This window comes from Monosiga brevicollis, genomic scaffold, assembly GCF_000002865.3.
Source record: "Monosiga brevicollis MX1 MONBRscaffold_13 genomic scaffold, whole genome shotgun sequence".
Taxonomy (NCBI): Eukaryota; class Choanoflagellata; order Craspedida; family Salpingoecidae; genus Monosiga; species Monosiga brevicollis.
The window spans coordinates 955,087-976,713 of record NW_001865050.1 but is presented as its reverse complement, the minus strand read 5'-3'; the positions used below and the strand labels follow the sequence as shown (position 1 = coordinate 976,713).

The 21,627-nt window shown below is 55.8% G+C and overlaps 4 protein-coding genes across 4 annotated transcripts; 2 read left to right on the top strand and 2 right to left on the bottom strand.

Annotated features, from left to right (window-relative positions):
* Positions 1 to 29: 29 nt before the first annotated feature.
* MONBRDRAFT_37477 (uncharacterized protein) lies at positions 30 to 2,441 on the bottom strand (the record flags this gene model as incomplete). The annotated part of the gene is made up of 8 exons (XM_001746579.1): positions 30 to 184; positions 357 to 516; positions 621 to 948; positions 1,041 to 1,232; positions 1,398 to 1,512; positions 1,609 to 1,835; positions 2,022 to 2,162; positions 2,244 to 2,441. The coding sequence occupies 8 exons, from the start codon at positions 2,439 to 2,441 to the stop codon at positions 139 to 141; spliced, it is 1,407 nt and encodes a 468-aa protein (XP_001746631.1). The 3' UTR covers positions 30 to 138.
* A 1,900-nt stretch (positions 2,442 to 4,341) lies between these two features.
* MONBRDRAFT_37476 (uncharacterized protein) lies at positions 4,342 to 9,960 on the top strand (the record flags this gene model as incomplete). The annotated part of the gene is made up of 8 exons (XM_001746704.1): positions 4,342 to 4,378; positions 5,071 to 5,338; positions 5,445 to 6,248; positions 6,424 to 8,558; positions 8,777 to 9,086; positions 9,193 to 9,284; positions 9,389 to 9,481; positions 9,745 to 9,960. The coding sequence occupies exons 2-8, from the start codon at positions 5,182 to 5,184 to the stop codon at positions 9,958 to 9,960; spliced, it is 3,807 nt and encodes a 1,268-aa protein (XP_001746756.1). The 5' UTR covers positions 4,342 to 4,378; positions 5,071 to 5,181.
* Positions 9,961 to 11,332: 1,372 nt separating this feature from the next.
* On the bottom strand, positions 11,333 to 16,292 carry MONBRDRAFT_9064 (uncharacterized protein; the record flags this gene model as incomplete). Its single annotated transcript, XM_001746578.1, has 8 exons — positions 11,333 to 12,406; positions 12,911 to 13,196; positions 13,291 to 13,393; positions 13,513 to 13,644; positions 13,763 to 14,060; positions 14,168 to 14,668; positions 14,964 to 15,465; positions 16,102 to 16,292. 8 exons carry the CDS (start codon positions 16,290 to 16,292, stop codon positions 11,333 to 11,335), a joined length of 3,087 nt encoding a protein of 1,028 aa, XP_001746630.1.
* Positions 16,293 to 17,011: 719 nt separating this feature from the next.
* On the top strand, positions 17,012 to 20,494 carry MONBRDRAFT_32831 (uncharacterized protein; the record flags this gene model as incomplete). Its single annotated transcript, XM_001746703.1, has 3 exons — positions 17,012 to 17,226; positions 17,363 to 18,768; positions 19,014 to 20,494. 3 exons carry the CDS (start codon positions 17,012 to 17,014, stop codon positions 20,228 to 20,230), a joined length of 2,838 nt encoding a protein of 945 aa, XP_001746755.1. The 3' UTR covers positions 20,231 to 20,494.
* Positions 20,495 to 21,627: the final 1,133 nt, after the last annotated feature.

Below are 21,627 nucleotides of genomic sequence, written 5' to 3'. Positions count from 1 at the left end.
TGGCTGTTTTGCTTTTTTTTTTTTTTTTTGCGTTTTGTTCTGAATTTTGAGTGCTTGATTCCTAACGAAGTGGTGCTTGCTTGCACACCCTTGACGTGGGTCGCGCTTGCGACACGACATCAATCCCAAGCCGAGTGTTTAAAAAAGACCGGGAATAAAGACGGCGGGCACCATCTTTTTGTATCTAGGAGTTGGTAGTCAGGCAGGAAGAGCAAAGAGGAAGTGAGCGCGCGGAGTGGCAAACAACATTTTTTGACCTTTGCAAGTGGTTGTCTACGAGTTGTGTTTGCTTTGCGACAATGCGGTTGTGTGTTGCGCGGTAATTGAAAGTGCGTATGATCGCAGCAGCGACGTACTGAGTCCAATACTGGCCATATTTCTTGGAGCAGCGGGCCTCGTCGCGGGTTTGGCGATGAATGATCATGATCGTGAAGAAGGTCACGTAAAAGTAAGGAGTGAGGCTGAGAAAGCCGCACGACAGACCCCAGCAGAGCGCCATTACAATGTCAGCCGTGTCTAGGATGGGATACGAGGAATTCAATACGAGGTGAGCTGCAGAAAAAGTGCGCGAAATTGCCTGAGCGGTGGCTTAGAAGGGGAGGATGAGAAGATGGACCTACATTGGGCTTTGCGGGCGTATTTGTACCAGCCATCCACCAAGAGGTCGCCGTGCGGGGTGTGCAAGATCTTGGGGTTCTTGAGGATGGTGTAAGGAAGGTTTGGGAAGACGTAGGGGCGTTCAAGGTTGGGAAGCTTGAAGGCGCTCTTTTGGCCGTTTCCAGTGTCAAACACAAAGTACGCCGCCAGCAAGAGGGCAAAGAGGAAGGTAATGTAGGGCCAACTGAAAGCCAGACCGGGGTGGCCGTGGTTCTTGAGGAGGAAGATGGATTGGAAGCAGTACATGAACGGCACACCGGTGCAGTTCCAAAAGGCCAGCATCCATCCAAACTGCACGAGCAAGCAGAGTGTATTGCAGAGTCAGACTGAGGCTCGGCACGAGCTCAGATAAGCGGACAGGTCAAGCAGGATCAAGGGCATACTTGTTCATGGTAAATGTCCCAGGTGGCAGGAATGTAGTGCTCACCCTTGTGGGTTGCATTACAGTAGAGCCAGTGGGCCAAGACCATGAGGGCCATGTTGGGGCTGATGGCACCGTACAGCTCGTATTCCTTGAGTGCGGCCGAGCTTGTCAGCAGCAAGAGGGTCAACCAGGACCAACGGCACTCGGCCACCTGAGTCAATATGGATGCAGGTCAAGGCGGTTTGAGCAAGACGGGAGCGTCGGTTTGTTTGTTTGTTTTTTGTTTTGTTTTTTCCCCCGTTTTTAGTTTGTGCGCATGTCGTTGTTGATGCTGTAGTTGGTGTAGATGAGCAGCACGAGGAATGAAGAGACTCACCATCTTGATATCAACAATGCCCACCCGAGGATTGAGGATGGCACCCATGAAGAAATCATAGAGGGCATTGCCGGAGAGGCGACCCACAGGGCCGATCAGCCGAGCATACAAGTACCTGAGGAGGGGCAGAGGCAAGCCCGGTAAACGCGCTTGAGCGAGAGCATGTACACAAGGAGGTTGTTTGCGACGGCAAGTGGGAAAGCCATCATACCAGAAGAGAGCGACAGAGTTGCCCACAATGATGCTGGTGGAAACATAGGCGCCCAGATTGTCCATGATATCGGTTAGCCGCCAGATGTCGAGGATGTGGAGGGTGGCGACAAGGGCAAGGGTGGCATAGAGGGTGGCAAAGCCATTGCAGAGATAATCGAGGCGCTCGCCGGTGGGTAATTGGCGGCCCTTGATGCGCATGCCCGGAAGGAGCATGGCCAAGAAGAGCTAGAAATGGGGGCGTGGCAGAGGCGGGGTGGCACAGGCGAGGCGAACGCAGGATCAGGCGATGCGCTGTTATGTGCAGACCCAAGGCCCCAAGATCGGCGGGCGGTTTGCTGAATCAATATAAATGGTATCAAAGCACGCATGGCTGGTTTTGGATCGGGTTGTGGCTGGGCAGATGATAGTTACCTGGCTAAAGACAAAGATACCATAGACGATGAGGGTGTGCTGGGTTGGCAGGGCTTGCGTCCAGAAGAGGGATGCAAAGTTGGAGAGATGAAACTGGAGCTCGCTCATGGAGGTGGGAAGAACCAAGTGACCCTTGTTGGCCTGCAACCAGCAAGGAAGTGAGGTGATAGCTCAGAGGCAGGTCGGTGGGTAGTTGAAGGGAGCAGGGCCTGGGTGACCAACCTCGAGGCAATACCAAAAGTAAAAGAGGATGTAGTGTGACCAGATGATGAGAAAGGCGGCACCCACGGGACCACCAAACTCAATTTCCATGGCTTCAGGGGCAGCCTTCTTGCTGGCCGGGGCCGAGGTCGGGGTGACTGCATGATCCGCGGATGCCTTGCCGTGCTCGCGGGCACGCAAGTTTGTGGCGACGGCCATGTCGAGACTGGGCTCGTAACCAGGAAAACAAAAATTATGATGCTATGGAGCCCTTCCGAGGGAGTTTGAGGCGGGGGGAGTGGACTATCGACTGCGGCAGTCAACCACCGCTTGGCACACCGCGCCCAAGCGTCCGTGACCGTCCCTGCAACATCGAGTGCAAGCAACGGGGGCGGGGGCGCCACAGGCAAATTGAGACTGTACGGGTGGTGCAAGCGCTGGGCCAACAAGACCGAGACCCTCCCGCTAGGCAGTGACCGCCACCACAGGCGTACACACACACACCCCAGGCACTCGGCACCCGACCACAAGCAAGCAGCAACATCAACCCAGCGCCACTGAACCATCACCCCGCATCGCATCGCATCGCCTCGCACAGCATCGCATCGCATCGCGTCGCGTCGCTGCCTCACACATGTCGCATGACGTACCTTCGCACACCCTTGACAAGAAAAAAAAAATGAACAACACGCCCCTCTCTCTCTCTCTCTCTTTAATGTGTGCACACACATATGAGAATAAACGCATATACGTACAAGTCAAGATATCACACGTGAAACCATATTTTACGTAGCATCTCCACGTAAAGCGCCACACATAAATGATAACACTTTCACACATGCACAGAGCGTTCGTCATACCCAAAAGATCAGCAGCCTATATCACTACCACACACACCGTCATCATCATAGAGAGAGTGGCGTGTGAAGACCGTGTGTGTGTGTGTGCTGTGGTAACTGTACGTACGGCCCTGGCGACTTCAAGGCAGGCAGGCAGGCAGGCAGGCAGGCAGGTCCCTTGCTTAGCTCTGATCGCATGGAACAGCGATGAAACGGCATCCTCAAGCGGGTGTTGCTCGGGGCTGCTGCCACACCCAAAACGCATGTGTGTGCAGCGGCCGGGATGGATGATGTGAGATGAGATCACTGGCACACCACGGGTCCAATACGCTGCTTCATCCTGTGCCACACATAGAGTCACGTTCAAACAGAATTAGGTTACTGAGCTACCACACCCGACCACGCGAATCGTCACACATGAACAATGCCCCTTTTTTTGCCTGACCCGATTCTGTTCCTTCAGGAAGGTTCTTTGCAAAATAGGACACATCCTTGTCCTATGCACGGACTAGTGTGGGAATGATTACACTTACCACTTACCATGTCTAAAAGTAAATTACTTATGTCGAAATGTCAGATATCTGTTCCAAATGTCAGATTGTCAGATATTCGCACAAGCCGCGTTCGACGTGGCACAGCAAAACCCGTCGCTGGCGTGCATAGCAGCAGCAGCAGCAGGAGCAGGTCACGTGTGTCTACACACATGTACGGGGATGTGATACCGGTGGTGCGAGACAGGTGTTGTGAGGTGTCGCCTCGCCCCGCGCCCCCGCCTTGTCCCAGCTTGACATCGAGTCCCAGAAAAATGTGACGACAACCCTCACACGCTACTACCACTGGGTCCTGCCTCGCCGCTGCCACTGCCACCACGCTCAGGACTGCGCAGTCCAACGCAGCTGCTCTACATCTAACACACGTCACACTTTGTTTTGTGAAAGTGTGACATAGTGTGACACATATATGTTGACATCTTTTGATGTGTCAGAGAGTTGTATGTGTGTGTATTTCTTCGATCACAGCTGAAGGTACCAAACCCTCTCTAAATCTCTCTAAAAATCCCTCTCTCTCTCTCTCTCTCTCTCTCACTCGTCTCTCTCTATCTCTGTCTCTCTGTCTCTCTCTGTCTCTCTCATCTCTCTCTCTCTCTCTCTCAAACTCTCTCTCTCAAACTCTCTCTCTCTCTCTCTCAAACTCTCTCTCTCAAACTCTCTCTCTCTCTCTCTCTCTCAAACTCTCTCAAACTCTCTCATCTCTCTCATCTCTCTCATCTCTCTCTCAGTGGCGGCAGCGCGCAGACGCATGCTGACGGTATCTGAGGTGTGACGGTTGATCCGAGACGCGGAGGTGTTTTCTGGTACTGGACGTGTTGCAGTGTGCCGTCCCATCACCGCGTGCGTGAAGCAACAACACATGGCCGTGTGTACAGCCCACGTCCGCACAAGCCCACGCATCAGAGACAGGCCAGCCCCCTTCCTCACACCTTTACACGCGGTACACAAGGAGCACCTGCCAGAGCGTGCAGTGCAGGCTTTGAAAAGGCAAACGAGCGAGGGCAGCCCGGTCATCGGGCAGGGGCCGTCTCGTCGCATGCCACCTCTCATGCCGTTGCCGTGCATGCCCGCCCTTGTCTTTTCTCGTCTTTTGAACCCCTAACACCTTTTTTTTTTTTTTTCTCGAAATTTTCTTCTCGCCCCGTCATCTCGTGCCATCGTCCTATCTCGAGCTCTCTCTCTCTCTCTCTCTCTCTCTCTCTCTCTCTCTCTCTCTCTCTCGCTCTCGCTCTCTCTTTCGTTGTGCCTCAAACGTGACGGTGGAGTCCCCAAGCCCATCGCCGATCTTGTCCCACACACACACACACACACACACACACACACACACACACACACACATATATATACACACACATACACACACGACATAACCGCATCCTCGGCTTGCTCTGATCTGACAGGTCCTTGGCCTTTGGCAGCTCACTCCGACGTTGCCCTTTGCTGTCGCCGGGCTTGCAGAAAAGGCTGGATACGACGATCTCGCGCTTGAACGCATCTGTTGGACACGGGCTCGTCCAACGGCTCTAGTAGACCATCAGCAGCCTCAAATTTCCTTCGCCACCTGCAACGATGGCGCCGGCAGCTTCCATCCCGGCAGACATGGCACAGCGCGGCGAACAAATCAAGGCCGAGCTCGATGCCATTCTCCAGCAGCGCATCATGTTTCTCGATGGTGCCATGGGCACGCTCATTCAGACCCTCAAGCTTGAAGAAGAAAACTTCCGAGGTAGGCAGCCCCCTCTCTCCCTTTTGCCACCAAGATTGGCACCAAGTGTCATCATCACCTCCTCTCGCCCCTTCGCCCGCCCGCGCCCCGTGAAATCCACTTTTAGGTGAAGAGTTCAAGTCCCACCCCAAGCCCCTCCAGGGCAACAACGATGTCCTCGTGCTGACCATGCCCGATGATATTGTGGAGCTGCACAAGCGCTACCTCCGTGCCGGGGCTGACATTGTCGAGACGAACACCTTCAACGCCAACGTCATCTCCCAGGCCGACTACGCCATGGAACACCTGGTTGAACGCCTCAACATAGAGGCCGCCCGCGTGGCCCGCCGGGCTTGCGACGAAATTCAAGCCGAAGGCCTCGGCAAGAAATACGTGGCCGGTGCCGTAGGCCCCACCAACCGCACCCTCTCCATCTCCCCCTCGGTCGAGCAACCCGAGCTGCGCAACATCACCTTCCCAGAGCTGGTCAAGGCCTACTCGCAACAGATTCGCGCCCTCATCGAGGGCGGCGTTGACATTCTCCTCGTGGAAACCATCTTCGATACTGCCAACGCCAAGGCTGCCCTCTTTGCCATCGACGCTCTTGTTGAAGAAGGCTACCCCCGCCTCCCCCTTCTCATTTCCGGCACCATCACGGATCGCTCCGGTCGTACCCTCTCGGGTCAAACCCCAGATGCCTTCACCGTCAGCGTCAGTCACGCCAACCCCCTGGCCCTCGGCCTCAATTGCGCCCTGGGTGCCGAAGACATGCGACCCCACTTGGAAGAAATTGCCAAGGCCACTGACGCCTACATCATCTGCTACCCCAACGCTGGCCTGCCCAATGCCATGGGCGGTTATGACGAGACGCCTGAGATCACTGGTAGTCATGTCGAGGCCTTTGCCCGTGATGGTCTCCTGAACATTGTCGGTTCGTTATCCTTTGCACCCGGGTCAAACCATCAACCTGCCTCCTTCTCCTCCTCCTCGTTCTCCTCCTTTTCCTCCCCCTTTGATAACTTCAAGCACACCCCAAAAAACCTGACACCTTCAAACCCGCCCAATCCCCCCCTTACCCTTCCCCTTCGAACCCTCCCCATGTGTAGGTGGCTGCTGTGGAACCATGCCCGAGCACATTGCATCCATCGTGCAAAAGTGCAGCAAGTTCTCGCCTCGGCCCCGACCACCCAAGCCCCATCCAAATGAGATGCTGCTCTGCGGCCTGGAAACCTTTCTCATTGGTGAGAACACCAACTTTGTTAACATTGGTGAGCGTTGTAACGTGGCCGGCTCGGCCCGCTTCTGCCGCCTAATCAAGGAGAACAAGTACGATGACGCTCTGGCCGTCGCCAAGAGCCAGGTTGAGAACGGCGCCCAAGTGATTGACATCAACATGGACGATGGCATGTTGGATGGCATCAAGGCCATGACCACCTTTTGCAACCTCATTGCCTCAGAGCCTGACATTTCTCGCGTGCCCCTTTGCATCGATTCATCCAACTTTGACGTCGTCAAGGCCGGCCTTGAATGCGTCCAGGGCAAATGCATCGTCAACTCAATCAGCCTCAAGGAAGGCGTTGACGATTTCAAGAACAAGGCCTCCATTATCAAGCGCTACGGCGCTGCCGTCGTCGTCATGGCCTTTGACGAGGACGGCCAGGCCGCTGACCTTGATGGCAAGATCCGCATCTGCCAGCGCTCCTACCGCATCCTCGTTGAAGAGGTGGGCTTCAACCCCAACGACATCATCTTTGACCCCAACATCCTCACCATCGGCACTGGCATTGCGGAGCATGACAACTACGGCGTCAATTTTATCAAGTGCATCCGCCCCATCCGCGAGAGCTGCCCCGGCGCCCACATTAGCGGCGGCGTTTCCAATCTCAGCTTTGCCTTCCGTGGCATGAACGCCGTGCGCGAGAGCATGCACTCCGTCTTCCTGTACCATGCCATCAAGGAAGGCATGGACTTTGGTATTGTCAATGCCGGCGTTATGCCCATCTACACGGAGATTGATCCCAAGCTCGTCAAGCTTTGTGAGGACCTCATCCTCAACCGCGACCCCGACGCCACCGAGAAGATGTTGGCTTTTGCTCAGTCCATGACCGCCGAAGTGAAAAAGGACGAGAAGGTCGACGAGTGGCGCAGCCTGCCCGTGGAAAAGCGCCTCGAACATAGCCTGGTCAAGGGCATTGACAAGTTTGTCGTCGAGGACACCGAGGAGGCCCGTCTCAACACTACCCTCTACCCCAAACCCTTAAACGTGATTGAGGGGCCCCTCATGGCTGGCATGTCCATCGTCGGCGATCTCTTTGGCGCCGGCAAGATGTTCCTGCCCCAGGTCATCAAGTCAGCCCGTGTCATGAAGCGCGCTGTTGCCCACCTGATCCCCTTTATGGAGGCCGAGCGCGATGCTGCCTTTCGCGAGCAGGGCATTGACCCCAACACGGCCGATGTCTCGGACATGTACAACGGCACCATGGTCATTGCCACTGTCAAGGGCGACGTCCACGACATTGGCAAGAACATCGTGGCCGTCGTGCTGGGCTGCAACAACTACAAGGTTGTTGATCTTGGCGTCATGGTCCCCGCCAACAAGATCCTCGACGCCTGTCGTGAACACAAGGCCGATGTGCTGGGTCTCTCCGGCCTCATTACACCCTCCCTCGACGAGATGATCTTCGTGGCCAAGGAAATGCAGCGCACCGGTCTCGACATTCCCCTGCTCATTGGTGGAGCCACCACCTCTAAGATGCACACCGCCGTCAAGATTGCCCCAAAGTACCAACAGCCAGTCATCCACGTGCTTGATGCCTCCCGCTCTGTTGTCACCGTCTCCTCGGTTCTCGACAAGAAGAACCGCGAGGAGTATATCGAGGACATCAAGGACGAGTACGACGAAATTCGCGAGGAGTACCTTGACTCCCTGGCCGACCGTACCTATGTCTCCCTGGCCGATGCCCGTGAGCGCCGCTGCGTTATCGATTGGGCTGCCGAGGCGCCCGCCAAGCCTAACATGACTGGCCTCAAGGTCATTGAGGACGTGGATCTTGAGCGCGTGGTCAAGTACATTGACTGGAAACCCTTCTTTGAGGTGTGGCAGCTCCGTGGCAAGTACCCTAACCGCAACTACCCTAAGATCTTTGACGATGCCCACGTGGGCGAGGAGGCGCAGCGTGTCTTTGCCGACGGCCAGGCTCTCTTGCGCCGCATTATCGACGAAAAGCTCATCCGCGGCAAGGTACGTTTATGTGAAGCGAATCGGATTGCAAGAGTAGAAGGCAGCGGGTGGGCGGTGCCGTTGAGACAGACACAGACAGGCAGGCAGGCTGACAGGCTGACAGGCTGACAGGCTGACAGGCAGGCAGGCAAATAGCACCCGGTTTGGTGTGTGCTTTTCTTGCATCCCGGCCATTACTCACCCTCTTTTGTTGTGTCACTGCCGACTTGTTTCCCCAGGGTGTTTTTGGTATCTTCCCGGCCAACACGGTCAACCACGATGACATTGAAATTTACGCCGACGACACCCGCACCGAGCCCACGGCCACGCTTTTTGGTCTGCGTCAGCAAGCCGAGAAGATGGACAAGAGCGATGCCTATTTTTGCCAGTCCGACTTTGTTGCACCCAAGGAATCGGGCATCCCGGACTACGTGGGCCTTTTTGCCGTCAACTGTGGAATTGGCGCTGATGAGCTGGCCAACAAGTTCCTGGCTGACCACGATGACTACAACAACATCATGGTCAAGGCTCTGGCTGATCGCCTCGCCGGTTGGTCGAGACGCTCGCTGCGCCGTGTGTCCTCGCGTGGTCTTATTGCGCAGTCTAACATCATCTCATGTGCGGCATCGCCCGGGTCTGGCGTGTGTGCTTTCAGAGGCATTTGCGGAGATGTTGCATGAGGATGTCCGCCGCGAGTACTGGGGTTATGCCAAGGATGAGAGCTTCAACAGTCGTGAGCTTCACCAGGTGCGTCCACAATGTCGGCGTGGCCTTTTCCACCCTTGTCCCAATTTGTTTTGATGTCGACTCTCACGATCCACGACCGCCTCGCTTATTCTACTCAATGATAGCTCAAGTACGATGGCATCCGTCCCGCACCTGGCTACCCTACCCAGCCTGATCACACCGAAAAGGCCACGTACTGGAAGCTTTTGGATGCCGAGGTGAATTGCTAGTCATCCTGGCATGCGTTGTTCAGCGTCATTTCGTGTTGTTTTGTTTTGTTTTGTTTTGCCTCCTATTTGATTTTATTTTTTCTCCTTTTTCCTGCTTTGTCTTCTCTCATTGATGGTGTTTCGGGGGCCTATCCTGTCCCCTACTTCTTGTGTCTGTTTGTGCTTTTGCTGTGTCTGTCATGGGCTTCTTGCCGTGACCTTATTCCCCGTCTCGGTCTCTCATTCTTTTTATGCCCTTTCCACTTATTCAGGCACGCGCCGCCATGAGCTTGACCGAGTCTTTCTCGATGATGCCCGCCGCCTCGGTGTCGGGCCTGTTCTTTGCTCACCCCAAGTCAGAGTATTTTGCCGTGGGCAAGATCACGCGCGAGCAAGTCGTTGACTATGCTGAGCGCAAGGGGCAAGAGGTTGAGACCGTTGAGCGCTGGCTGGCGCCCATCCTCGCCTATGACCCTGATGAGGAGTAAACCCAAACCATGCGGCATTACCTTTGCACCCCAGATGATGGTGCATGCCTCTGCCAGGCCAAGCACAAGCTTGTCGCGGGCCTTGTCGGTGGCATCTTATCGTTGTTCCGAAGGGGAAGCGTTGCTGTTTTGTGTTTGTTTGTGCTTTTCCTCTTCTTCACATTTCTTCAACCTTTGCTATCGACCCTGTCTCTGCTCTTTCTTTCGTGCATCGAACAAGTGCCTTGCTCTTCTGTGGCGGGCACGGTCAAATCAGGTGCTGCTTGTTTTCCTCTTTGTGTTTTGATTTTTGATTGTTCTGTGTGCAGGATGATGATGTCTCGGGGTCGGGGCTCTTCTTAAGCCGCCGTGTCTGCGGGTCACCTTAGGACCTGGCATTCTTGCGAGAGGCCCCGTTTCGTCTCATCCTCATGCACTAGGCATTCGTGGTCATTGCTTGCTGTGTGCTCGCGCCCCCCTTAGCGTGTGGCGCCTGGGCCCCAAGCCATGATCCAGGCTTTGTGTTCTCTTATGAGCTCTGACTTTTCTCCACTCCCTTATTCCCTGTCTTCTACGCTTGCTTCTTTTGTTTGAATTACCTCACCAAGCCAAGTTGGGGCCGTTTGAAACACAATTCGTGCGTGATGTTTCATGTCTGTAGCGTGCTGTCTATGCCGTTCTCGAGCGGCTGGGGCTTCGTGGTTACTCTTTTTCCATTGGGCAGCGTGAATCGCGCCTTGTTTTGGAGGTCGTGACACCTGCTACGATGGAAATCGTTGCCTTTGAAATCCCTTTTGCATTGCATAACTCCATGTTGCTGCCGTCTGCGGTTTGGCTGGCCGGCGTCGCCGGGCGTTCGCGGTCGTGGTTGCCCCTCAGGTGTGTGGCGCAACCCGGCTCGAGGTGTTTGCCGAGGCTTGATGCCGAGCCTGCCGCATTTTTTATCTGGTATCGTCCTGGTGGTTCTGGTCGACAAGAAGAGGTCTTGTCTTCTTCTTCAAGCCAATTGAAATCATCTTGGAGATGTGTCTGATCGACTCTTGCACGATATGATAACGCAGAAGGGCCCATCTTCATCTATCCAGTTGACTCACATCAATTATCAAAAATTGAATGTGCAAGGCCTTACCCATGGAGCGGTACTATTCAGACAAACGATACATTCTATACAGACCGGGAAAAGGCAAGGCAACCAAGCCTCAACATTTCAGATGGACGACCAATTTGGCCACGACTGCACATGCACACGGAAGAATGCATGCGGGCAATCATAGATTTGCATTGCACACAGTCGGTTCACAGAAAAAAAAATTGGTGCAACACACCCTTTGGTCGCAGCGCGCGACACAATACAAAACAGGAAAGTGGGCAAATAGAGCAAGGTTGAAAAGACTTAGAGCGCAGTCGCGGCAGGGGCCGTTTCCGTGGCTGCATTTTGAGGTGGCGGCATGCCATTGTCCGTGGGCAGGGTCTGTCCCTCGGGAATGGTGGCGGGGCGAGTTTTTGACCGCGTGGATCGCTTGCCGTGCGGGTCGGAGGCATTGCGGACGACTTCGGTCACGGTTGAGAACCAAGCATTGCGGCCCTGAAGTCGGAATTTGCCCGTCTTGCAGTCGAAAAAGATGTCCTTGGAGGCCACCAGCCCGTCATTGCCCACGTAGGAAAGGGCGGCAAAGGGGGACGCCTTATCACTTTGGTGGACGGAGAAGTCGCCTGTCTTGCCACCTGCCAGGGCGGCATGGGCCTCCTCCATCTTCAAATCCATACGGTACCAGAATGGGATAACCTCGTTCAGACCAAAAGGGTGTGGCTCAAAGTCGTGTGATTCTTGACTCACGTTTGACTCTGAGCGCAGCACGCGCTGTCTGTTGTTCTGGCTGCCAAGGCTAGACTCGGGGGCGCGGGGAGCAGCCAGAGAGGACTGGTCCTCCCGACGGTAATCGGTATTGGTTTGGTATGGAAAGGTCGACAGTACAGGGTGCCCTTGCGCATCGCGCTGAAACTCGCCTGAAGTGGCAGCGGCAGGCTCAGCGCTCACGCTGGTGGGCGGGGGTGCAGCGGATACGGATGGTGGGGGGCTTGCAAAGACGGGTGCTGCAGAAACAGCGTGGGCATCCGCAATGCCAGACCGATGGCTAACAGCGGCTGTTGCTGTCGACTGGGGTTCATCGACAGGGCCCTCAACAACGGTGGCTTGATGATTCAGACCTCGGTTCGACGCCGCGGCAGGGGCCGCGGCTGTTGCTGTTGCTGATGCGGCACTCGGCGTTGTAGTTGGTTCTACTTCGGTGGGTTGTGGGTGTGAACTCACACTGCCTGCAATGCTTTCCACGGTGATCTCGGGTTGCGGCTGTCGAACTGGCGGCTGCGTTTGTTCGGTCGGCAGAGGCATTCGAGGTCGTCGCCGCATTTGATCCACGTCCATGTGTACCATGTTTGATTGCGAGGACTCGACGGGAGGCTGCAACTGTGGATAAGAGTGTGGATGCAGTGAGCGCAGTAGTCGCAAACATCGAGGCACCAAGGGTCAACATGTAAAGATGGAGCAACATACGGTTGTAGACGCTTGACGCACAATGTGACCTTGTCGCGGCTCGATGATGTCTGCATATGTGGACTGCTGGGATTCTGCAGGGCGGGCCTGTGCGTAAGTGTGCGGGTGCAGTTGATCTTGTGTGTGCAGCTCTGGGTTGGTGCGCGCACGGTGCGTCTAAAGAGGATTCAGGTCAAACCAACAACCAGCTAATGAGTCACAACGCACAGTTTCGAGTCGAACAATCGAGGCCAACGGGTTTTGGCCTTACAGCCGCCATCATCGCCGCGCGGGGGCGCTCAGGCACACTAGCCGCTCGTCGCATTGGTGGGGGCTGGGATTGCGCGTCTGTCGTCTGCATGCGATGTGGCCACATGCAAGATGCGAGGTGTGAGAAAGTGTGTTGCAAGACAAAGCAGCCATCGAGGTATGTCAAACCTGAGTGCCCTCATCTCGGCGAATGAGGTTGGGCGAGGGGCTGTGGCGGTGACGAGATTTGTGCTGGCGAGTGCCGTGGCTTGTGCGCTTATCTTCATGGTCGCGATTGTGGTGATGGTGATGACGATGATGGCGGTAGTGGCGGTGGCGGTGTTGTCCGTCACTTCGGTTGCTGCTTGCGGCCTTGGCCAGTCGGTTGCGTTCTAGGTTCTCCTCCGTGCCAAACATGGGGGTTGCAGGCGACTCCACCATGAACATGCCGTTCTGAAAAGTCTCCTCTGGAAGCCTATCAAGACGCAGAGTGTGTCCATCATGTTGGTGAGTGCATTATGGTGAGCGGGGGCAACCAGAGTGGTGATGCCAAGTCGTGGTCCACTTACGGCCGCAACGGAACCGTGAACACCTCGTTGTGACCAGAAAACTCCTCCATGAATGCGAGGGCCGATGGGAAGATGACCTCGGGACATCGTTCAAAGTAAAGTCCTGTTCAAAGCCGGCAAGCGGAGAGAAAGGCTGGTGAGAGGAGGCCCGACCGACAGACGCAATGTCTACTTTGGCACGCAGTACGGAATAGAACAGCAGGATAAGAGCACACGATTTACCTGAGGCGCCATCGCTGGTAGGTACGTGATAAATGTATTCATCAAAAACCTGTCCATCCACGATATAGTTCAAGACTAGACGGTCCGCATAGTTTTCGCTGCGGCGCACCAAACAACTGCCAGGTGGCATGCCTGCAAATCAGAGAATTTTGCGTCTGTGAGTGGAGTTTTCGAGGCCGAGATGGACGCCCAAGCAAGAAATTCAGGTGGCGTTTGTGCCCTTGCGCGATGGAATGGGCAGGGCGCAAACCTTTCAACAGGCGATGAGCGTCAAAACGCGACATTTGAAGCTGCCACCAGGCAGGCTCGTAAGCCTGTTGCTGTAGCCACCCGGTGGGTGGTGGGTAGGGCAGGGTTGAGGGTTGCTGGTGCATGCCAGTGGAAGCCTGGGAGAATTGGGAAGCCATGCTTGTCGTGGCAAAAGATTGAGCTGAGGGTGGTGGCATGCCCGCAGACGGCATGGCCTGCATCGGCACAGCCGTAGGCTGTGTCAGATGTGGTGAGGCAAAGCTGGCAACGTCAGACTCGGGCACCGTCAACAGCGTTTGCTGGCAACGGAATCAAGGAAATGCATATGAGAAGAAGCAGTAAGTCAGTGAGCACCAGGGCAGACCTTTGCAAATGGATTCATTTCGAACCACACGCTCAGCGGTACCTGAGCAAAGGCATGGCTGTTGGTCATGATGGCGGGCTCTGAGCGAGAGCGCAGCACAGGGGGTACGCTTGTGTTGGACCTTGTCTCGGTCATGATGGGCCGAACTTGTGCCGGAGCTTGCCAATAACTGCGTCGGGGTGAGTGGACGGGCACCACTTCTTCCTCGATGCGGTAGGACTCTTCATGCAGCCTGTTTCGATGTTGGTGATAATCATCACCCAAGCCTAACCAAGCCCATGTATACATGCGCACGAGGTGCGAAACTTTGAGTCTTGATTCCAAAGAAGAGATGCGGCTCCGGACATGCGACTCCACCAGCTGAACTGGAACTGGACAGCAGCAGATGAACAAACCTTGGGCATAGGTATGTCGACGAGTGACGGCAGGGACGTCATGACGAGTGGCAGTATGCTGCTGCTGCTGCTGCTGCTGCTGCTGCTGCTGCTGCTGCTGCTGCTGCTGCTGCTGGCCTCGACGAGTGGGCGTCAGCTGCACGTGCTTCTGCAATTCAAGCAACGGGCAAAAGCCATAAGGAGGCCCGAATTGTGCAATTGGGCTTCAACGTGAATCCCAAGGCATGGCTTCAAACGCTTACCTTGGCCGGGGAAGGCGCCAGGCTTGTGGCAGAGCCACGATGGTAATAATGGCTACTTGAGCCAACTTCAGGCTAGCAAGATAGTCGAGCACACACACACACACACACACAAAAGGAAAAAAAGAAAAGAATGTGAGGAGGCACTACGCACGGCAGCTTGGGGCTGCCAACTGCTTCGCCCCTGTGATGACGACTGCTCACCTCGAACATGGGACCTCCAGCTGAATTGGACCGGTAGTGAAGATCGCGATCGTTATGCAAAACGCATGGGAGATCGCGGTGCTGAATGGACTTTGGTCTCTGGTAGAAATCGACGAGGTGGCGAAGATTATCAAAGAGCAGTTCAGAATGAACGAGCTGAACGCCATTGCCGCGACCGTGATCTTGGATGGAGTATTCCTCAGTGGCCTTGTTAAAGCGCACGAGAAGGCGATAGGTATTGGGTTCAGAACCACGAAGCACGAGAAAGGTGGCGTTGGAGGCGCCATGGAGCTCGTTGAGCGCCTTGTTGAGGTCATCGTGAAAGCGGTACCACGAGGGGCTGGAAGATTGCTGCCCACGTTTTTCGGTGGTGGCGGTGCGACTAGCCAGCCGGCTGGTGGCACGCATACCGCCACTCATGCTGGTTGCCGCCTGCATGTTCCTGGGTGTGCGCCAGGAGAAGGCGTGTGGCGTGCGACAAGCAAGCCTCTGCTCTGGTCGACTATCAACAAACACAAGGGAACCCGAAGGTATTGACAGCAAAGCCAACACACGGGTGGCGCGGAGGGGTGGTGTGAGAACAGACCAATCAAGCCCCAAAGCTGGGCTCCCACTGAAAAAGGAGCAGGAGCGCGGAGCAGGAAGAATCTCAAAAAGAGAGGCAATGCGGGATGGAGGGACCCAAAAAAATAGCACCATGTAGTGCCAACCAAGGCCGACGCATATCCCCAGCCGATAGCAGGACCCAGGCAAGCGCGCGCACACACTCTCGCACACACACACACACACTCTCTCTCTCTCTCTCTCTCTCACACACACACACACACACACGCACAGGTCTTTGCAAGGAAGAAACAGAAAAGGCAAAGCGAGACACGAGAACGAACGGTGCGCCCCCAGCCCTTGATGAGAGGCGGCAAGCTCGGCTCGACCCACCTGGTCGAGGAAGAGAATGCGATGCTCTTGCAGGGCCAAAAAGATACTGACTTTACACACCCTCCTCACCAGGAGCGCGAGCGCATGGGCAAACGCAATCGGCTCAACTCGGACAGAAAAAGTCTGTTCAAGCGACTCACTTGGGCTGGTCGGTCCCCACCTTTAGCAATACAGGCGGGAACAAAAGGCACCCCGAGCTCACCCAAACCTCGAACAATGATCAAACCGAGGCCTAGACAACGGCTCGTGACGGGCGACCCCTGCGTTGAAATAGCGACACGGCACCAGGTCGAGCCCCCGGTTCAACACGGTACACGGGCAACCCGCCGTGTTGGCTGACAACGCGTTGTCTTGATCTCCCCCGGTACGACTTGGCCCCTGGTCGTGGGTCATGTGTGGGGACGACCAAGTGCCCCTGGTACCGTTCACGGTTGACCATTGGACCTCCCTCTCGCTTCATAGTGCAGAGTACCATGTCAAAGCTTCTTCCCCGACTCTCTCCCGCCTCCCACCCAACGCCAGCGAGCGCTGTACGGGGGACCCTCGACCACTCGACGGCCCGTTCGTTCTCCGTTTTGGCGCCGCCGCCGCTGCCGTAATCGCTCGATGATGCAATACAAATCGTCTGACGTTTTGGATGTCGTAATCGGATGTGGTTGGGGTCATGTTGTAGGTGGTCGGCACGTTTTGACCCCCGGCTGCGTTTTTCGTTTTCACATCCTTAAGAGGTTGAGAAGAGCAGAAGGGCAGAGCCCAGGGCTTGGGCGCGCCTTTGGGAGGGTTGTGCTAAGGGGAGGCGGGGCGAAGACTGGTGCCTCGAGGCGTACCTGGATGAGACAGCGTGGCAGCGTATCCAGAGATTAGATACGGTCATGTTCACCGACAGGGGATGTGAAACAAACCAACATAAAGAGGGAGGAAATCGATGGTCGCTTTGGCCCATAGCAATGCCTTCCTTCTTTGACTGACAGAAGGGGCGGGCTGTACAGGGCGGAACCGTGTCTGAAGAGGCACGCAAAGCCGCCAAAGCATCTGCATCGTTGTCCTGTAGCCACCGAGCTCTTCCATTTGATTCGAGGAAGATCCCTCTTCTGCCCACCCAGGATCGACGAATGAAAAGGGGCGGAGCATCTTTTTGTGCATTGTATTCACCTCTCTCTCTCTCTCTCTCTCTCTCTCTCTCTCTCTCTCTCTCTCTCTCTCTCTCTCTCTCTCTCTCTCTCTCTCTCTCTCTCTCTCTCTCTCTCTCTCTCTCTCTCGTCCAATTTTCCATTGACGCACCTTTCGGGGCGGGCTGGAGTGGGGAGAGCGATCGGCTGGTCAATCGGTCCATTGTGTGAGGGTACAAGCTTGATTGCCCTGACGTTGGTGCAAGCGAGATAGGCCTGAGTGGGGTCGGCAGGCATTGCCAGCCCACCGTTCACCATGGATTTTGTGACCGTGGACATGGAACGGCTGAGCAGCCACCAGCGCGAGCCGGTCGCGCCTGGTAGTCCTGTATCGCCATTGCAACGCCGGGTCATGGGCGCGGTAACTCGGGCCGTGCAAGCCAGCAACGCCGGAGACTACGGCTCGGCCATTGAGCACCTGGATAGGGCTCTGCGCGACCAAGCGAACATCCCCATCAATGTGCTCTGCTTCATCTACGCAACGCTGTCCCGTTGCTACATCCAGACCGGCGATAAGCTGCGTGCCATCGAGTATGCTGAGCTGCAAGTACAGCATTTGGCGCGCGAGGATCGCCTTTTCATGACCCTCCGTGCCAACATTCACGACCTTCGCACCAACGCCTACAACAACCTGGGGTTGGCTCACTATCACTTTGGCAACTTTGAACAGGGGCTCGCCGCGTTTCAACACGCTTCCGATTGCGCGCAGATCACCGGTAAATACGAGCTAATCATGGCCGTTGAGGGGAACATGGGCAATTGCTTGGGCTCTCTTGGCCGCTTCAAGGAGGCCCTGGCACACCACATTGATCACCATCGCCTTGCTCGCACGGTGGCCACTTCCGGCACCCGCGAGGATGAAGCCATTCTCGCGCGCGCCGCCGTTAATGTCAGCAATGATTACTATTCCCTGCGCCAAACGCAGGACGGAAACATGTATCACCAACAGGAATTTCGCCGGACTGGTTTCGCCCCGGATCCCCTTGATGCCACCCTCAGCACCCCAGAGGAGGAAGACCAAGCCCCACTCCCCACCCATGACTTTCCACCCAACTTGAAAGGCTACACGGGGTGGATCCGTTATCATGGCACGGGCAGCGTGGCTGGACCCGATCGCCTGACTGAGCACCGCCGTTTGGGCCTTCTGACAAAGGGTCTCTTTACTGTTGCCGCCACTGCGGCAGCTCAGGCCGGTGTGCTTGCTCACGTGGACATGATTCAGGCAAGCTCCGTTGGCTTGGTCAGTCTCACCAACGAGGAGCGCATCAGCAACGCCCGCCGCTCCATTCGCATTGGTTTGGACACGGGCGAATGGTACTTCTTCTCCTGTATGCACGATGCCGACGCCCAGCGCTGGCATAGTGCACTGCTTGTGGCCCGCAACGAAGCCCACCGCTCCATGCAGTTTTCCACCTTTGGGCGGGCCCGCCGCGGTGTACAGTCCGTCTTCACCACGGGTGGGACTGACCCACCGCCCTCGCGTGGCACCAAGAGCATGTCATCCTCGAGTCACGCCTCCCATCTCAGCCAAGCCCCACGCAGCCCCAGCAAGGTTTCATTTGGCCCCTCCTCCAGCTCGCGCAGCGGCACCGCTGACACACCACTCTCCACATTCTCGACGCAGTCCAGCCAGCGTAAGGAGTACAGCGAGCCGCCTGGCGCCACGTTGTCCACGTTTGGCAATGTCAACCCTCTCTATGGTAGGTCAATGCTCTGCCTCATCGCTTGCGGTTGTTGTTTGCTGAGGGCAAGAATGTGAAGGATTTTGGCTGAAATTGTCGATTTGGCTCTGGTTCTGCCGCTGTTGTGCAGCGTGAGCACAACCATTCCATTTGTCAAAATCTTAGCAAGGGCTGCTGTTGTATCAAAATTGTTTTTGAATCTGATCGTGCTTTCAAACTCACCCCACGTGCACCCTGCCCTGCGCCCCCCCCCCCCCTGGCAGCTGGCCAAGCTGGCGAGAGCTTTGATGAGCCAGAGGCTGTGGATTTGGCCACCTTTGCACCCTCGATGCTGCCTGATGAAGATGACGATGCCTATTTACACCGCATCACCGTGCAAATGGCACAAGAAAACGACGATGGCACCAATTTGAATCTCTTCCATTCCAACACTGGCTTCCAGGAAACGAGCGTCGACCACAAAGCCCATAAGACGTCGCAGCGCAGCGGCACGGCATCAACAACAGAGCCAGAAGAAGCGACTTTAAACGATGACCCAGAGTCCAGTGCCTACCTAAATGCCACCTACGAGTCAATCCCCATGCAAGATGAGACTGTGCTGACCTCGCCCACGCCCGCAACCCCTGCAAAGCGCGTAATGGAGACACGGATGGATCACGAGCCTGGAGTTTTCGGTGCGGCGCTAAATGCCAAGCCGACTGACACTACGGCTGCGCCCCCGAGTACCCGCACGACAGGGCCAGTGACTGCGAATGCGGCTACTGAGGATGACGATGACGTCCCCAAGCCACGGTACGACCCCCTGTATGACAACGGGTCAGCCCCGTTGGATATCTATAGCGTGCCCTCGACTCGACGCAAGAAGCCCTCAACCCACTATGATTCTGCGCCCGCGGTGCGCGCGGCTGACCCCGAGTCCATGTATGACCAAGTGGACGAGCCAGCTCCGACGACTACCAAGGCATCAGGTTACAGCACCATCGCATCGGACCAGCCGAAGGAAAGTATCTACGGCGACATGCAAGCCATCCAAGACTTTGGGGTCGGCTTGGCCAAGCCCACGAGCAGTGCCGTCGTGATGGCGCATGCCGCAGAGTCACCATACGGCACAACGGCAGCTACCGTGGCCACACCTAGCACGGAGCCCAAGGGTGAGAATCCGTATGGTGTCATGGGCGCCAACGGGGTGCCACCTCCACCGGGAACGACAGAGGAGGAGATCGACCCCATGGCTTCACCAGAGGGTGTGTACGGCGACATTGATGCTTTTGATGGGGCGGACGATGCCTACGGGGCACCATTGGTCACGATCAGCCCCGCTCGCCCACCTGCGGAACCTTTGCCGGTTTTTGCAGATGACAATGGGGATGAAGCCTCGGGCGGTACTGCGGGTTCAAAAGACGTGACAAGCGGAGCATCCGTCAGCGAGTACGCAGACGATGCGGTCAATCTGTTTCGACAACTGAGCTCCAAGCACTAGCGACGTTTGCCTCGGGCTTGGTGTTGTTGTACTGCTCTCGTGTGTATGCGCGAGCTTGGCTCATTTATTCCGTGAATCTTCCATCATACCCAAGGCCCAGAATCACACGTCTCCCATGCAGCACATCCTGGGTAGATCAGGTGCTTTTCCCATAGACATGCCACCTGTGTCTGTGTGTCTGTGCGTCTGTACCCGTACCCGTGCCTGTTTCCTGTGATTTTATCTGTGCACGTCTCGGTGTGGACACGAATTTATCTCAGTTTTAATGTGTGTTGAGCTTCGGAAGAGAGGAACACAAACTCAAGCCTGAGACTAGGCGGCCGTGCATGTGGCCCGAGAAAAGAGACAGGGACAGAAGAACATGATGCAAAGGCAAAACAAGATTGCAGTCGTACTTTCAAAAGTAGAGTGCCCGGAAACAGGTGCCCCATCTAGAGCCGGGGAGGGACGAGACTCCAATATGAATTAACAACAAGTCCACAGCGACCACGAGACACGAGAAAATCAAATGGCGGGTATATGCCCTGCCTATGGCGAGAGAGAGAGAGAAAGAGAGAGAGAACCTAAGCACTTTGCCTGCCTGCTGTCTGGAAGCGTGGGGGGTTGCCTAGACGCAAGAGGTTGCGCAGTTCTTGACGGCTTGGCGGGCAAAGGGAATATAGGAGATGGTGTACCAGAAGACGGCACAAAATTGAATGATGGCAAACAGCACAGTGAGACCAATGCTTTTGATGACCAAGGCAGAGACTAGGGTCATAATGACGGCAATAAGCATGATCGTGGTGGCGATCCATCGCGTTTCCTAAAAGGTGAGAGTATTGTGGCACGAGTGAGGCCAGTTGCGAGCTTGCTGGGCGTTTGGCACCATGCAAGGCAAAACGAACCTTGAACATGTTCTTGATTTGATGCCATGGGCCCCAAAGAAAGAGAGAGCTGATGGTAGACACAGGTGCGAGGCCGGATGGTGAGCGGGGGTCGAGAGCAGGGGGATGATGGCTGCTTGATGGGAAGAAACTCGAGCAAGAGCAAACAAGGGAGAGGCTCGGTCGAACCGAACCTGGCAAGAGACGTGATGGTACCCAGGCTATAACAGACGGCAAATGGCACGATTTTGTTGAGGCCCAAGAAGAGGAGGCCCTATCGCAGAGGATCCAACCCAGGTGCAGGAAATCAAGTGAGAGCCCACGCGGGTGTGCGTATGCGGGGCGTGCTGCGGCAGGGCGGAGGAGAAGGATCAGGGCTCGAAGCCTTGAGGCCCGCCTCACCAGAGCGCTCAGGACGAGGCCAGCGCAGAAGCAGATGGCGCAACCATAAAGGCGTTGTTTACGAGTGAGCTTGCACATATCTCCGCAGCAATTATCGACGTCATTCTGCAGCTGGAGCAGACCGGATGATGA